At 42.0% G+C, this 17,638-nt stretch overlaps 2 protein-coding genes and 1 long non-coding RNA gene across 5 annotated transcripts in view; 2 read left to right on the plus strand and 1 right to left on the minus strand.

The window, feature by feature from the left end:
* Nucleotides 1-4,089, plus strand: part of cep68 (centrosomal protein 68) — a 30,100-nt gene extending 26,011 nt beyond the window's left edge. For all 3 annotated transcript variants that reach the window (XM_061790825.1, XM_061790824.1, XM_061790826.1), the window contains 4 exons: nucleotides 1-51; nucleotides 2,580-2,702; nucleotides 2,778-2,874; nucleotides 2,967-4,089. The exon at nucleotides 1-51 is cut by the window's left edge. In XM_061790825.1, coding sequence (XP_061646809.1) covers nucleotides 1-51; nucleotides 2,580-2,702; nucleotides 2,778-2,874; nucleotides 2,967-3,142 — 447 coding nt within the window. In that variant the 3' untranslated portion in view covers nucleotides 3,143-4,089. The remainder of the gene's footprint in view (nucleotides 52-2,579; nucleotides 2,703-2,777; nucleotides 2,875-2,966) is intronic.
* LOC133486122 (ras-related protein ORAB-1-like) overlaps nucleotides 3,826-17,638 on the minus strand; it is a 31,246-nt gene continuing 17,433 nt past the window's right edge. The window contains exon 6 of the mRNA XM_061790828.1: nucleotides 3,826-5,506. Coding sequence (XP_061646812.1) covers nucleotides 5,306-5,506 — 201 coding nt within the window. The 3' untranslated portion in view covers nucleotides 3,826-5,305. The remainder of the gene's footprint in view (nucleotides 5,507-17,638) is intronic.
* LOC133486123 (uncharacterized) lies at nucleotides 11,510-17,544 on the plus strand. Its single transcript, XR_009790925.1, has 3 exons — nucleotides 11,510-11,818; nucleotides 12,144-12,892; nucleotides 16,764-17,544. It is a non-coding gene; the product is annotated as an uncharacterized LOC133486123 (long non-coding RNA).

The following is a 17,638-nucleotide window of genomic DNA, read 5'->3' on the forward strand; positions in this document are numbered from 1 at the left end:
GTCATCCTGGAGGACCAGGACCAAAATTGCTCTCTGATGCAACATACACACGTAAGTAGAGACCCTTTTGAGTGGCATGGCTTCGAAAGGCAACTGAACAATCTCCACTTCCCCTTTGTCCACTAAGTGCTTTGACAATATATTTCACCCCAAGTGGTGTCTGTTATCATAAAAAATATTTTTCAATGCCATCATCACTTCGAGATTGACTGAAAAGGGCGTTTTAAGTGTTTTGACTGCACTGAAGGCAGAAAAGTGCAACATTCCCATCCAACCATCCATTTTCTTCTACTTATCCAAGGTCGGGTCAGTAGCTTTAGCAGGGATGCCCAGACTTCCCTCTCCCCAGCTATTTCATCCAGCTCTTCCGAGGGTATCCCAATGCGTTCCCAGGCCAGCCGAGAGACATAGTCTCTCCAGCGTGTCCTGGGTCTGACCTGGAGAGGGCACGCCACCCTTTTCCTGACTGAGGACCATGGTCTCAGATTTGGAGGTGCTGATTCTCATCCCAGCCGCTTCACACATGGCTCCGAACTGCTCCAGTGAGAGTTGGAGATCACTGCTTGATGGAGCCAACAGAACCACATCATCTGCAAAATGTAGAGATACAATACTGAGGCCACCAAACCGCACCCCTTCTACGCCTCAACTGCGCCTTGAAATTTTGTCCATAAAAGTTGTGAACAGAATCGGTGACAAAGGGCAGCCTTGGCGGAGTCCAACCCTCAACGGAAACGAGTCCGATCAGCGAACTGCGACCTCGGGTATTCTGGTGCCAAGTGCCCCGAAGGCGGAGGGAGGCTACCCTCATGTCCACCGGGGTGAACCCCAACGTACAGGCGCCGAGCCGGGGGGAAATAAGTACACCTACACCTGCTCGGCGCCTCTCACCGTGGGCAACTCCAGAGTGGAAGAGAGTCCAACCCCTCCCGAGAGGACTGGTACCAGAGCCCGAGCTGTGCGTGGAGGCGAGTCTAACTATATCGAGTCGGAACTTCTCGACCTCACACACCAGCTCGGGCTCCTTCCCTGCCAGAGAGGTGACATTCCACGTCCCTAGTGTCAGCTTCTGTAGCCGGGGATTGCTTAGGTCTGCCTACGGTCACTGCCCAGCTCACAATGCACACGATCCCTATGGCCCCTCCCACGGGTGGCGGGCCCATGGGAAGGGGGACCCACGTTACCATGGGTGCAGGCCCGGCTACCAGGCGCTCGCCTTCGAGCCCCACCTTCAGGCCTGGCTCCAGAGGGGGGGGGGCCCCGGTGACCCGCGTCCTGGCAAGGGAAAACTGAGTCCATAGTTTTCGTCGTCATCATAAGGGGTCTTTGAGCCGTGCTTTGTCTGGTCCCTCACCTAGTACCTGTTTGTCATGGGTGAACCCTGCCAGGGGCCCCAGACAACTTAGCTCCTAGAATCATTAGGGCACACAAACCCCTCCACCCCCGAGAAGGGGTGCAACATTCCCCTCAAAAAAAAAAACAATTGGAAAAGGGATGAAATTTTCTTTATTTTTGCTGTAGAGAAAAATAAGGGGTTTGACATCAACAGATGAATTTGAGTCAAAAAACAGTTCAGGTTTTATTGCCAGGTAGTTTTCACATCTGCATCTGATAAACTCAATATTTAAGTATTCCAAACTGCACCTTTTGTTTAAATCCGTCATTTTTTCGTGTCTGAACAGCTATCAGAGTACAAATAGTTTGTTACTGTACTTAATTTTCATGCATCTGTACTCCATTCTTTATTTCTGGCAACTTCCACTTTTACTTCACTAGATTTAAGCAAAATGTTAGTTTTTACCCCAGCCATCTTCATTCTTTGACGTTAAAAAATAAAATCCAAAGAAATAACTCGTTAACATGAACAAAAAAACGAAACACTGAGCACAAAGCAAAAGATTAGTACTGCCTGTACAGACTTTTAAAAGAAGTGTATGTGGATTTTCCCAGCTCCATTCCGAATTATGGTATCAATGGCAAAAATGTACTTCTGATCGCTTTGGCAAAAGAAATAGTCCACCCCTGTGAAACCAAACGAAATTCCAATTCGGATTCGGCCTGTGTATTCCGAATGAGGTGTTTATATGTAACATTTTCATTCGGTTTGGGCTTCTAAACCGATTATAATCGGAATAGAAGGCTCATGTAAACCAGGCTACTAATTATTGTGAAAGGGGGAATGAAGTGACTGTAAAAGTGCTGGAATTGCCTTTCACTTACATGGGTGGCATAGAAATGAAGCACATTCATCATGTATCAGAGATTCCTGCTTTGTACATAGCTTACGCTCACAAATATGAATCATTTTACTGCTTATTTCCAGGAACATGGCCATATTAAGTCTTAAATTTGACAGACCGTATCGTGCAAAACTCTATTAGATGTTGTGCTACTATGGTCAGCATGGCCGTAATAAAGAAAAAAAAGATCATTTAAAAGAATACCAGTGGGCCTAAGACTTACCCCAAGACATATCACATACTGTGGACAGTGCTCCAAACAACTCAAATACAGTGTCAGAGGCAGATATTCAAATGTGTGTGTGTGTGTGTGTGTGTGTGTGTGTGTGTGTGAGACAGATGTTTTGTTCACTCTTGGAGCAATACATCCTCTGGCTCTACAAGGTTTCTGATAAGCTAGAGATGTTGGCTCGACCCACCGTATACAATGACAACACGAAGAGGTCACTTGCTGAGTATCAGGTATAGTCCACGATTTCAGGGATTTCAAACTACAAGTATCAGTTTGACATGATTGAGCGGCGGTTTTGTTCTCAGAGATTTCAGCGAGAGGTGAGTAGCCATGAGCACCTGACCGCTCATGTTCTGCAAACCGGTGAGCTCCTTCTCAGCTGCATGGACAGCACATCCCCTTGTAAGGTTCCACTTCCTGCCTCGTTGCATGGTTGACAACAGGCATCAGAAATTTAAAAGACTCAAGTTTGGTTCTCTTTCCCTCCCTTCCAGTGTTAAGAAACATGCTGCTTTTAATTGAGAGGCAGTCGAGAGCCATAGAGAATCACACCGAACACTTTGTGTCCTCCATCCTGTCTGCCATGGATGTGGACAATCAGACCCAACCTAATCAGCACAGCCATCCAGTTCAGCGGGACAAGTTGGAGAACCCTGGTGTGACAGAGTGAATGTCATGGATGTCCATCCTATTATTTTATATAGCGTTTGTCCTCCTTAAGGTCACGGTTGAGCTGGAGCTGAGGAGGAAATATTCGTCAGTGGGTGGCTTGGAGACGCGGAAACGTATTATTTGCATGCCCCTATCACCACGCAGGATGGCTGGAACTAAGATTCAAATCCTGAACCGCAGATGTTGTTACCACTTTTCTTTTTTTTTTTACATTGTCGTTTTGTCAATAACTACACATTATAATAAATGCTTTTATGTATGTACCATGAAGAAATGTTTTTAAACATGCCTTATCAGGAAGAAAGTGGCATGAGTTTTGTGGTTTCATGTGGGAAACAATATATAGCCCTCAAAAGTGTTCTGAAGTAGATGTGAACCATTGTCTTGATTTAAAAGTATTGTATTAATGTCTGTTTTGGACCAATATATTCATAAAGATTCACATTTTCCACATTTCTGCAGCCTTAAAAAAGAAATGTAACCAGTCTCAAGGGTCACCCTCATTGTTGGCAAGTATACTATTACAAGTTTAACTTTTTCACTGTTTATACCTGTTGGCACTTTGTGATCAACCTAAAAGATACCTTTTCACCATTTGGGGCTTGATTGTTTTAATATACAAAACACTGTTCCATCACCTTTAATAAAATAGAAACATGTATTCCAAGAGCGTCTTTCAAATTGAATTCAGTTGCCTTTATTATGAAAACAGGAGACCATTGTATTTATGCAATTCTGTACTTAGATGACACAATACACAACAGTTAGCAAACAGATTTTATGTAACTGTCAAATTCTCACAAATTGTTAGCCTAATAGCATAACTGCGTAGGTCATTTTTGTAGTTTTTGGGAAACTAGAACCAACGAAGAACAAGAGTCAACCTTTGCACATTACCATGAATTGGATGACTTAATATAAACTGACAAAGAAAAAAACAATTTTTAACAAACAGGTATTTTTTTTATTGACGTGACAGTGAGTTAAAAACAACAGGAAATTATGCTACTAGGTTAATGAAATGTAGAATAATTGTATTCTTTTAAAATGCATCTCAGCAAGAATCACATGATCTTCTCATTTTGTAGTCTGGATACAATATTTATTTTCAGCTTTAAGTGTTACATGTTGAGTCAAGACAATCCTAAGAATGCACTGAGGACTACAGAACTGACATACTGTAGCGTGTATAGAAAAAAACATTTCATCTCACCCCGTGTGGGGATGGTGTAAAACCTTCAGGCTCAGGTCCTCTCCAAGAGAGTTGTGAGTTCGAGGAGTCACGTCTCAGTCAAACATCTGAAGTCTTGTCTATTACCAATATTTCAACTACTATGGGGAACAGCTAAGATGCTGTGCAATACTCTCATCTCCCACTCTGTGAGAGGTCCCAAAGTGACACACGCGTCTGCTGAAGCGAGAGTGTGTATATATATATATATACACGCACACACACATCCATATATATATTTATAATATATGGATGTATACGTGTATATATATATATATACACGTGTGTGTATGTATATATATATATACACACACACACACACGTGTATATATATATATATATATACACACACACATTTACGTATATATAGTACAATAGTTGAGATGCTGAATTGGGTCATTTTTTTTTTTCTTATCAAATGAAACAAAAAAAAACATTTAGAGCGAACATAACATGCAAGTAACAAAATGACCAAAAGAAAGCCAACACACAAGAAAAGGGGCCACACACAAAACAATTCAAAAGCCTTGGTGAAACTTGTTACCAAATCAAAAATGGAATGCATTCATACACGCGTGCGCACGCGCACACTTCCCATGAGTCTCATGAGCAGATCGAATAGAAGAACTAGTCACAGAGGACTGAGACAAAGGTGATACGGATGTCGAGCCAGGTCAGGTGAAATTATCACCTTTTTGTACAATTTGTCATCAAAACCAGGACAGGGTGACAAGATGAATGCTTTATTTGTTTTTGGTAGAGTGCTACATTATTGTACAAATACAGGCAACTTCATCTTGTTCTCACATACACGTGACTCATGTCATCCCTACCCTGTCAGATTGTGGTAGAGTTTTGAGGAAGATGGCAGCCAGGCATACAGGCCTGTAGAATAGAGGGCAGGAGAGCAGTATGGGACTTCGTTTGCTCTCAGCAGCAGCCTCCCGATGAAGGCTTGACGGTAGTGCCGGGGGTCAGCTTCATATTGGGCTTCTCACCACCACCAGCTGCAGCCCCAGGGCCCATTCTCTTTTTAATTTCTGCTGCCATGGTCATAAAGGCCTGCTCCACATTGGTGGCATTCTTGGCACTGGTTTCCAAGAACGGGATGCCCAGAGAGTCGGCGAACTCCTGGACACAATAGGAGAGATCCAACATGGGCGGGTTCATATGACAAGAGGTACACAGCAAAGAGAGAGACAGACCTTTGTGTGTGGACTGAGTGTCTTACACACTAAAGGCATAGGTTACGATTTGTTAAAGAATGTTTGAAAGGGCGCAGGTTTAAATATATTTTGAGAGCTTTCTAACCTTTCTCATAGCCTAATAAACACTTCCTATAAGGGCTGCCATCCGTTTCTTGTACAATGTAGTATCTGTGACTTTGAATGTGTGTGGCATTGAAAAGGCCTGGCCTGTTAGGTCATTGCATTATTATTTTCTTAGTTTTTATGCATGCATCTGTGTGGATGAGTGGTGGGATGGGATTGATTTTAACCATGTAAAACACTTTAAGGTGCAAATCATTGTACAAAAAGTGCTCTATAAATAAAGTTTGATTGATTGAGTAAGTTACGTGGCAGTCAACGAATGAGCGTTGTTTGCCGTTGTTAACCCAGGTCAGCCAATCTGTGCATTGAGTCCTTGGGCATCAGTTGTGTCCATAGCAGCTAGTGTATGAACGTGCTTATCTACTCGTACTAGTGTTGGACCAAGTACCGATACCAGTACCGAACAAAGGTATTTTAACATAAAAAATAGCACAGTACCAGTTTTTCTTTTTTTAATAGTACCAGTATTTTTTTTTAAATAAATACACAAAAAGCTGACAGGCAGCCAATGAGTGCCTGTGTGCCGACAAGTTAAGAGAGATGCCTTTAAGGGTGGACAGAATTTGCGCGCGTGCGTGCACGTGAGCCGGCAGTCGAGAAAATGGGAAAATGCCAAGCTGCTGCAGAATGCACACTCCACATCCTCATGAAGAAACGAGATGAAAGAAACATAATTTTGAACTATTTACGACTCTTAGCCATGTGCTAATCAGTTTGCTCTGAGTGTTAGCATGCATAAGCACTCGTTAGCATTAGGACGCATTAACAAGCGTTAGTAGACCGAGCCAGAAATCGGGGAAAGAGGTCCACTGTTTGAGTGTCGTGGCTTTGTATGCAATGAACAACAGCAATGGTAGCCACTGAGTGGGTGCAAATGTATCATTTACAATGGAAGAAATCATCCGACCACCCACCAACCCCTTTTCCGTACCGCTTATACTCACTCGGGTCGCGGGCGGGCTGGACCCTATCCCAGCTTACTCTGCGCGAGAGGCCTGGGTACACCCTCAACTAATCGCCATCCAATTGTAGGGCACATACAAACTAACAACCATTCGCACTCACATTCACACCAACGGCCAATGAAGTTAAAACAATTGATATTTAAAAAATATATATATATATATATATCTGTGTATATAGATATATCTATATAGATATAGATATATCTATATCTATATAGACATATCTATATCTATCTATATATAGATATAGATATATCTATCTATAGATATATATATATATATATATATCTATATAGATATCTATATATCTCTATATATATATCTATATAGATCTATATAGATATCTATATAGATATATATCTATATATATATCTATATAAATCTATATAGATATCTATATAGATATATATCTATATATCTATATATAGATATAGATATATCTAGATATATATATATATATATATATATATAGATGTATATAGATACAGATATATATAGATACAGATAGATATATAGATAGATATAAATATATATATATAAATATAGATAGATATATATATATATATATATATATAGATAGATAGATAGATAGATAGATATAGATATCTAGATATATACACACACAAGGTTAATTTTATTTATTACGGAAAAAAACTTTTCAAAGCTACTTGGCCCTGTGTGAAAAAGTAATTGCCACACTTGTTAAATCATGAATTAACTGCAACTCATCGCATTTTTGGAAAGCTGAGCTCATTTTCACTGACCACACCCAAGCCTGATTTACCTCCATACCTGGGCCCTCCCTTATCAAAAGGTGCGTAGGAAAAAACGAGTTTCAGATTGGACTGGATCGAAAATCTAAATTTTACCACTCTTATACAAGCAGTCCACTCCATGCTCCCCTCCAGCAATTTTGACGCGCTCCGAGCCTCAGCCTACACCGCACAGAGCTTCAGTGAAGTCAACTCTCAGTCAATTGGGTGAGTGAAACAAACTGCATCCATGCCAACATTGAGACGGCTAACAAGGTAAACGGTTGGTTGCACTTTTGCACTGATGGTTTTTAGCGTTTATTTTAGTCTTCAAACCAACGTAAGAGCTGATCACAGGAAAGAAAAAGCGTAACATTGAGCTAAAACTTGACCGTAGCAACTTTACATCACAATGAATTGGGACAAAATTCACATAAACATCTTACAAACAATCACTAATCCTCATTGGAAACAAGTCCGACTTACTTCCAGCAATGCGGACCAAACTCTTGACACCGGTCGTACAGGGACCGAACAGCCTGTATCAGGTGGTTCGGTACTCGAAGCACCCACCACAGGACTCTACGAGGGACACGGTTGAATGCCTTCTCCAAGTCCACAAAACACATGTAGACTGGTTGGGCGAACTCCCATGCACCCTCGAGTACCCTGCCGAGGGTGAAGAGCTGACCCACTGTTCCTCGGCCAGGAGGAAAACCACACTTCTCCTCCTGAATCTGAGATTCGACCTCCCGACGGACCCTCCTCTCCAGCCCCCCTGAATAGACCTTTGCAGGGAGGCTGAGGAGTGTGATCCCCCAGTAGTTGGAACACACCCTCCGGTCCCCCTTCTTAAAAAGGGGGACCACCACCCTAGTCTGTCAATCCAGAGGCACTGTCCCCGATGTCCACGCAATGTTGCAGAGGCGTGTCAACCAGGACAGCCCTACAACATCCAGAGCCTTTAGGAACTCCGGGTAAATCTCATCCACCCCTGGGGCATTGCCACCGAGGAGCTTTTGAACCACCTCGGTGACCTCAAACCCAGAGATAGGAGAGCCCACATCAGATACCCCAGATTCTGCTTCCTCATGGGAAGGCATTGAGGAGGTCTTCGAAGTATTCTCCGCACCAATTCAGAGTTGAAACGTCTGACGGGGGATTCTACAGACCCTCACAATACGTTTGGGCCTGCCACGTCGGACCGCCATCTTCCCCCACCATCGGAGCCAACTCACCAAGAGGTGGTGATCAGTTGACAGCTCAGCCACTCTCTTCACCCGAGTGTCCAAGACATGGGGCCGCAAGTCCGATGACACGACCACAAAGTCGATCATCGAACACATCCTAGGGTGTCCTGGTGCACGTGTGGACACCCTTATGCTTGAACACGGTGTTCATTATGGACAAACCATGGTGAGCGCAGAAGTCTAATAACAGAACACAACTCGGTTTCTGATCGGGGGGGCCGTTCCTCCCAATCATGCCCTTCCAGGTCTCACTGTCATTGCCGACGTGAGCATTGAAGTCCCCCAGCAGAAAAATTTAGTCCCAAGTGGGAGAGGGTGAGTACTCTGAACTGCTGTTTTGTGCATAGGCACAAATAACAAGCAGGACCCATACCCCCACCCGAAGGCGGAGAGAGGCTACCCTCTCGTCCACCATGGTGAACCCCAACGTACAGGTGCCGAGCCAGGGGGCAATAAGTATACCCACACCTGCTCGACCCTACCAGGGGCGTGAAGCCCCAGACAACTTAGCTCCTAGGACCATTGGGACACACAAACCCCTCCACCACAATAAGGTGACGGCTCAAGAAGAGGCATTGAACTTGCGGCACTTATATATAAAAAAATAACTAATTTGTTTCACAAACGCTGTATGAACACATACAAACAGGTAATATATAAATACTCTCTGGTATATATTCTTCAAACTGTGAAAAACAACCAATAGTAACAATATTCGATCGTGAGTTTTACTCTCTTTGTTACTACAAGTGTGTATCTCATTACGTGCACCACACTGCCCTTCAGAGGCATAGACATGCACAGCAGGAACAGCAATTCCAACAAGACACACAGACTGCTAACCACCTTGAGCCACACTACAGAATTTCTCATTTCTGATCCGCCACGACATTGTCTAAAAACTAAACCCCAGTTCCATCCAGGAGTTCAAAAGTGTACTGCCACATGTGGAGAAAGCAAATGCTGTTGCTGCCATGTACTGACAGTAAAAAAAGTAAATTAATAAAATGTAATATTTTTAAAATATTATTATTATTTATTATTTATTGAGGTTATTTTTCATGTTTTTTGTTCTTTATTCTATTCAAATGTAGACTATGCTTATGTTTAAGTTAAACATACATTTTTTTGTTACTGGCTTAATTGAAGGTATTTTTCAGAATTTTCTCAATTTTTATTTACTTTATTCAATAGTACATTATTTTCAAAGTTACTTTATGTAATCCATTGGTTAATAATAAATAGGTTAATTTTGTCATACCTACTGTTGCTGATTTCTATTTACTGTTTGAGTAAAAAAGTTGGATCAGGACATCCCTAAACTAAAGTACTTCAGGGCTCCCTTGCCTCAGTAAAGGACAGTGTACATGGCTCAACAATAAGGAAGAGACTGGGCAAAAATGGCATCCATGGCAGAGTTCCAAGGTGAAAAAAATTGCTAACCAAAAATATCATGAAGGCTCAACTTACTTTTGAGGAGGGAAAAATGTGAAAGACATTGCCAGTTATAGAAAAGGGCTGATTTCAGTTGTTGCTGCTGAGTGTGGCCTAACCAGTTATTAGGTTTAGGGGCAATTACTTTTTCACAGAGGGCCAGGTAGCTTTTAAAAATTATTTCCTTAATAAATAAAATTATTATCTGATATTTTCATGGATGGTTACAATTCATTAAACAAAACAACCATGAATTAATGGTTTAAAAAAAAATTTATTCACAAATTCTGCCAGGGTATGTAAACTCATGGGCACAACTGTACATACAGTATATCCAGTCGTACATACCACTATCATATTGGAATAAAAGTGTTGTCTACACCTTTTTCATAACCACTACGTGGCGGTGGAATATTAGATTGAAAATGTACACCTTCCTCATAACCTCTGGGTGGCGGTGGCATATTGGAATGAAAGTGTAAAGCATTTTCATAACCTCTAGATAGCGGCATACATTAATAAAATGTTAGTTCTTTTCATTTACCCCTATACCCATGTATTATGCGCAGTACTGACTTGTGCCAATTTCTGGTGGGAAAAAAATTGCATTATACACGAGAAATTGCGGTAAGTTAGCTATTGGTTAACGTAATCATATCGGCTCGTAGACTTACTGTTCTGTAAGCCAGTTCTGCTTTGTACATTGTAGGCATACTTTATCTTCCATCCATCCATCCATTTTCTGAGCCGCTTCTCCTCACTAGGGTCGCGGGCGTGCTGGAGCCTATCCCAGCTATCATCGGGCAGTAGCGCAGGGTACAACCTGAACTGGTTGCCAGCCAATCGCAGGGCACACACAAACAAACAACCATTCGCACTCACATTCACACCTACGGGCAATTTAGAGTTGTCAATTAACCTAACATGGATGTTTTGGGGATGTGGGAGGAAACCTGAGTGCCCGGAGAAAACCCACGCAGGCACAGGGAGAACATGCAAACTCCACACAAACGGGGCCGGGGATTGAACCCTGGTCCTCAGAAGTGTGAGTCAGGCGCTCTAACTAGTCGTCCACCGTGCCGTCTGCCTACTTTCTTATTTTTTTAAAACTCATTTAGTGCCAAAGACCGACAAATGTTTTCATGAACCCATCCGTTTTGTGCCAAAGACGTATTAATACGTTTTCAGGGGATTATTTATTTATTTTTTAATAAAATTGCAATGGAGGGTTTGCCGCAGCGCCACAATAAGTATCTAAGCCTTGGGAAGGATTTTATTATGTTAAATCGACACCAGATGGCAGCACTAAGCTTTCATCAGAGCTTTGTCTGCACGTCAGAGGAAGACCATATCCGGTGTGGACCCATGTGACGTGGAGGAGCATTGTAGGGGCGTAGTTGTGAGAGAGACACGGTGAGCCACAGTTAGAAGAAAAACCCTTGATTAATACAGTTTACTCTAAAGCTGAGTTTTGCCAACAGCAAAAAGGATGATGTACCATTGTCATCCTTTTCCCAAAAAAGAAAGGGATGACGCTACAACAACGAACACCGTGTAATGCTGGTCGCATCGAGCTTTTGAAGGCCCGAGATCGCGACCAGATCCACTGCAGACGGAGATTCGGACTCGGATTACAATGAGCCTGATCCGGATGCATCCTTATCTGGGAGCAGCAGCGCATCCTCAAAGTTCCCAGAAAGTCACCGAAGAGGTGACTTTCAAAGCTAACATCCATAGCCTGAGCGATTACTCCGTTTTATCATAAACCTGCACAAATAAGCACGACAGTTTATCCTACGATACTACACGTTTACAAATAATGCATCCTGTGGACAATGCGGAACTTCGAAAGCTAGATGAATTGGACAAATATTTTTTATTGTCGTTATTTTATTTATAAACTAGTGCACAAAAATATTTTCAGACAATGTGATACGTTTAATGTAGATTTATTTTATTTTTTTTTACCTTTCCTCATCGCACTGTACCAACAACAAATACTTTGTGGTAATTGTACATATTTCTGTAAATTGCAGTTGGTGCAACCAGCAGCAGATGCACTCCCACTCCTGCTGGCAAGAAGGTGAAAAAAAGTGTTTTTCTCCACACTGCAGCAATGTTTCATTTTTATCCTAATTGTTTAGTTTGTATCATTTTATCAAGTAGTGGTGGGGCTGTTCATGGCTGGTCGTCTACTGACTGGGAACCCACATAAGTCCCGCACGTACACATACACAGCTGTGCATATTTCAAAGTTCATGCATCAATTTGAAAATGCATGTGTTGTACTTCTACATAAAATGGTATTTTACAATCAATATACACTTTTTTGTCTTTTATGTTGTTATATTCGGACTTGGATTACAATGAGCCTGATCCAGCTGCCTTGTGTCAACCGTCGAGACCTTTAAGTTCCTGGGAATTACAATTTCTCAGGACCTGAAGTGGGTGCCCAACATCAACTCCGTCCTCAAAAAGGCCCAGCAGAGGATGTACTTCCTGCGGCTTCTGAGAAAGCACGGCCTGCCACTGGAGCTGCTGAGACAGTTCTACACAGCGGTCATCGAATCAGTCCTGTGTTCTTCCATCACAGTCTGGTTTGGTGCTGCTACAAAAAAGGACAAACTCCGACTGCAACGGACAATCAAAACTGCTGAAAGGATTGTCGGTACCCCCTTACCTACCCTTGAGGACTTGCACGCTGCCAGAACTAAGACAAGGGCGTGCAAAATCCTCTCGGACCCTCCGCACCCCGGTCACCAGCTCTTCCAGCTCGTTCCCTCAGGTAGGCGCTACCGATCAATGAAAACTAGAACTAGTAGACATTCCAACAGCTTCTTCCCTCTTGCGATCAACTTCTTAAACACCTAACCTATAATTCCATGACAACAAGCTGGCAATTTTTTGACTTGAGTTCGTTGTCACATTTCTGTGGGGCCAATTATGTATTACTCGTGCACTCACTGTAGTTGTCTCGCCATGCTGCACTATTTGCATATACTGGCCACTCATGCCAGAGTAGCATCTGCTCCATTTGCACACTGATTGAGGAGTATCTGTAACATTTGCACAACCAACATTGTCCCAGATTATCGCACTACTCGTCACTTTAAACCGCATACACTCCTTGAAGTCTCAACGCCCCTTGCACAATGGTCATTGCACCGGACTATTGCAATATTAGTCATTCGAACTGCTCTAAGTGCTAGAGGACTCTGCATCTTTTTGCACAATTGTTTTTTGTCAATGTCTTTGTCTCCAAAGTGTTCTGTAAATTGACTGTCTTTTGTACTAGAGCGGCTCCAACTACCGGAGACAAATTCCTTGTGTGTTTTGGACATACTTGGCAAATAAAGATGATTCTGATTCTGATATAGAAGGAAAACAATTTAGATATTTGCGCTATCATAAAATAAAAAAAATAAAAATAAAAAAATAAAAAAATAAACATTTTAAAAAATTGCAATGTGAAAGTTCTGGTGGGTTCCATGTTTGATAGCTATAGAACACAATTTTCTTTAGGCCTTCAAAAATCAGTCAAAATTTTAAAAAATGGTTGGCACCCGGCTCTCCCAATTTCTGAAAAATGGCTGGCATTAAATGAGTTACGTGTGAAATGATCCAAAAGTTTGGACATTAGCTGTCTTTCTCGTAACCCATCTCATACTTATTGCTACATCAGTCTGCTGTAACATTAGTTCCTCAATCTGCCAAGCTCAGTAACTCCGTATACCAGTTGACTAACATGCATGTGATATAGTGTTCATTCACTAATAAGTTCGATAGACATTATTAGTCTTTAACTGATTGTGCTGGGACTCATTTAGTTTTAACAGTGCTTTGGGGAGGTATTTTCAATCTTCCACATGACCATTGGCACAACAGTGGCAGAGGGGTCAGATGCCCAGATAACTCCTGGTGCAAGATAATAAAAACAAATAGACAAAACGCTTCAGAAGGGGAGTAACCACACATGAGATCGATTAACATTCACATTATAATAACTATTTATGAGATTGGGGGACTAACTGACTTAAAACAGCATTTTTAAAACTACACAACGGAGCTAGGCAGACTGGGACATCGGCTGACAGTAAGGGCAAAGATGACAACAATTACATCATTAAAACATGGCGGCTCCCTATCACATGATTCCCCCGCATCCCTAGCGCGAATGTATAGTTGTTAAAATGCTGTTTTATGTCAGTTAGTCCCTTAATACTATAAATAGTTGTAATAATGTGAATGTTAATAGACCTCATGCATGTTGATCTGCCCTCTGCAGCTTTTGTTGTGTCTTAACTATACTTTTGATTATCTTGCACCAGGACTGAACACGTTTTCTGGGCACGACCTCTCTAGCTTTCAATACGCTGCATAAGCCAGCTGACGTGCCAATATCCATGTGGGAGGTGGAAAGTACCTCCCAAACACGAGTTAAGGAGCTAAACAGGTCGCTCCATCAGGGCGAAGTTGTTTAAAATAATTAGCGCCTCCCTCAGAGTTGTGTGTGTTAGTCCCGAGGCGTGTCACAATAATTACCATTTCAACTTCGGTTCGATAAATAAAATTGACAAGATCGTTTTTCCAGACTCAATGTTGTGGTGAGCCGGCGTGTGGATCACACAGTGAGTCAACAGAGTTGGACGGCTGTGCCATTAGCCGCTAGTGGGCTCATGGAACGCCAGGGGACTCTTGCCGGTGTTGGCTCCGTCTAATACACCACAGCATTGCTCCATGTGCAGCGCGTAGATTAACACAACAGACACACTTAAAGGTAAATTAACTGTTTGCTGTGTTCGCTAGCCCGCGAGCTAACAAGTTAAGGAGCTGATCAGCTCGCTCCACCGCAGCGATGTCGTTTAAAACAGCATCACCTCTCCAAGTTGTTGTGTGCACTAGTCCCCAATTAACACACACTGGAAAGTTAACTGTTAATTATCTTCATGGGCTAATGAGATAGTGAGCTAAACAGCTCGCTCCACCGCAGCAAAGTCCTTTATAACGTGTGTGTTAGTCCCCAATTAACTAACATAAACATGGGAACGTTAACTGTTTATTAACCATCACCTCAGTGGCACATTATTCAGCCAGTAGTTGACTGCAGCAAACGTCAACGTATATTTGAGTGACAGGTGAAAGGCTCGTCTTCAGCGGGCCAACCACACAGTAGCCAGATTTACATTTCCGATTTCAATATTTCCGATTGAAGATCTCTGGTCGACTGTTTGCATGTGACGTGACCTATTCCGATCGGCTGGATACATGATCTGCACTAGATATAATCGGAACAGCCGTGTGATATGCGCACTTCATCATGATCACGTCATTTATCAAGCTGAAGGTCCGTTATCTATTCAGCACAGTACTTGGGACTGTTTATGTTTATTGGGGGAAAAACACTTGATTAAAAACTTTTTATTTAAAAACAAGATATCCGTCATCTACGACCTCAGTCTCGAGCTGCCATATTTACGCCATGCGTAAACCATGACGTCACCGCACATTTACGTCAAGATGAAGCATGCGCACAGAGCTTTACTTCTGATCGGTTTGGCAAAAGAAATATTCCACCCCTGTGAAACCGAATGAAATTCCATTCGGTTTTGGCTTTTTTATTCCGACTGAGGTGTTTATATTTGGTTTGGGCTTCTAAACCCATGATAATGGGAATAACAGTCTCCATATAAACCAGGCTAGTCTTGCAGCTCTTTATTTCAGACCTAGGGGAATCCATATCACAGAGTAAAGAAAAACAATTTAATAGAGAATCAAGAAAGGAAATTGTAATTAAAACAACAACAATAATAATAATAATAAAATTGCACATAGATGTGAATGTGAGTACGAATGGTTGTATGTTTGTATGTGCCCTGAGATTGGCTCGCAACCAGTTCAGGGTGTACCCCGCCTCTCGCCTGGAGTTTGTTGGGATAGGCACCAGCATGCTACAGACCCTAGTGAGGACGAGCGGTACTGAAAATGGATTGATGGATGGATAGATAACAACAACAATAATACTGATTTAAAAGCATCAATCCATCCATTTTCTGTACCGCTTATCCTCACTAAGTTCGCGGCCGTGCTGGACCCTATCCCAGCTATCTTCGGGCGAGAGGTGGGATACATCCTGATCTTGTCGCCAGTCAATCGCAGGGCACATATAAACAAACAACCATTCGTACTTAAATTTACACCTACGCGAAATTTAGAGTCTTCAATCAACCTACCACACGTTTATGGGATGTGGTAGGAAACCGGAGTACCTGGAGAAAACCCACGCAGGCACGGGGAGAACATGCAAACTGTGTGAAACAGGTGGGCCTGGGATTTGAACCCTAGTCCTCAGAACTGTGAGGTATATGTGCTAACCAGTTGTCCACAGTGCCGCAGATTTAAAATCAAAATAATAATAATAATAATAATAATAAATCAGGAAGGGCCTTATTTTTAATTATTTCAGAAGCATAAAAAAAAAAAACATTTATCGTGATAGTTTTCGGGAAAATATGTCATTAAAAATTGGTATTGTGAAAGCCATATTAATTCCCAATCAACACAAACATGGGAACGTTAACTGTTTATTTAGCATAACCTCAGTGGCACGTGTTGTTCAGCCAGCAGTTGACTTCAGCGAACATGAATGTGATTGACAGGTGAAGAGCTTGCCTTCAGCGCACCAACAAGACAGTCTTGCAGACCTGGTGAGGTGTTCCTGTTATGTCCCACTGGATTGAAGGCCCTGGGGATGACCCAGGAAACACTGGAGAGACTGTTTCCCAACTTGCCTAGGAACGCCGCAGGATCCCCCCAGAAGAGTTGGACGAACTGGCTAGTGAGAGGAAAGTCTGGGATACTCTATTTAAGCTAAAGCCCCCGCGATGGAGAGGAAAATGGATTGATGAACAAAATAATACTGAGAATAGCTGACTGACATTTTTTAATTTTCTAATACCCCCGATGACGAATGAAGTTCAAACTGAAAAGCTGACTATGACATTTTTGATTTTCCAATACCCCTGATGACGAAGGAAGTTCAAACTGAAAAGCTATGACATTTTTAATTTTCTAATACCACCGATGACAAATGAAGTTCAAACTGTTGAGCGACATGTAGTTTCTTTATAGTTTGCTGCGTTCCCTGTTAGATAAGCCCATTCATGAAATGTAATACTTGCTTTAACTGAACTCCCAACCCTAAGCTCATTCTGTAAACATTTGAAGAAGTGAATAATCATAATGCCATCTCACATTGCAGTTTAATTCTGCCTATTTGTTGTGATTTTATGGTGTTTTATTCATTAAATATTTTTGTTATTCAGGGACCATCCACCAGTCAAAGGACTAAAGATGGAAATCAGCCCTGGGCTACAATCTTGTATATCAAATATGTTTTATATTATCCGTCCCTATTTATAAATAAACTTCAACCTTGAAATAGTGTCTTTTCACAAATCCATCACATAAAAGCATATGAATAGCTCTTCCAAAATGCACAAAATGCCAAGGAAAGCTACAGCTCACCGGCGAA

This window comes from Phyllopteryx taeniolatus, chromosome 11, assembly GCF_024500385.1.
Source record: "Phyllopteryx taeniolatus isolate TA_2022b chromosome 11, UOR_Ptae_1.2, whole genome shotgun sequence".
Classification (NCBI taxonomy): Eukaryota; Metazoa; Chordata; class Actinopteri; order Syngnathiformes; family Syngnathidae; genus Phyllopteryx; species Phyllopteryx taeniolatus.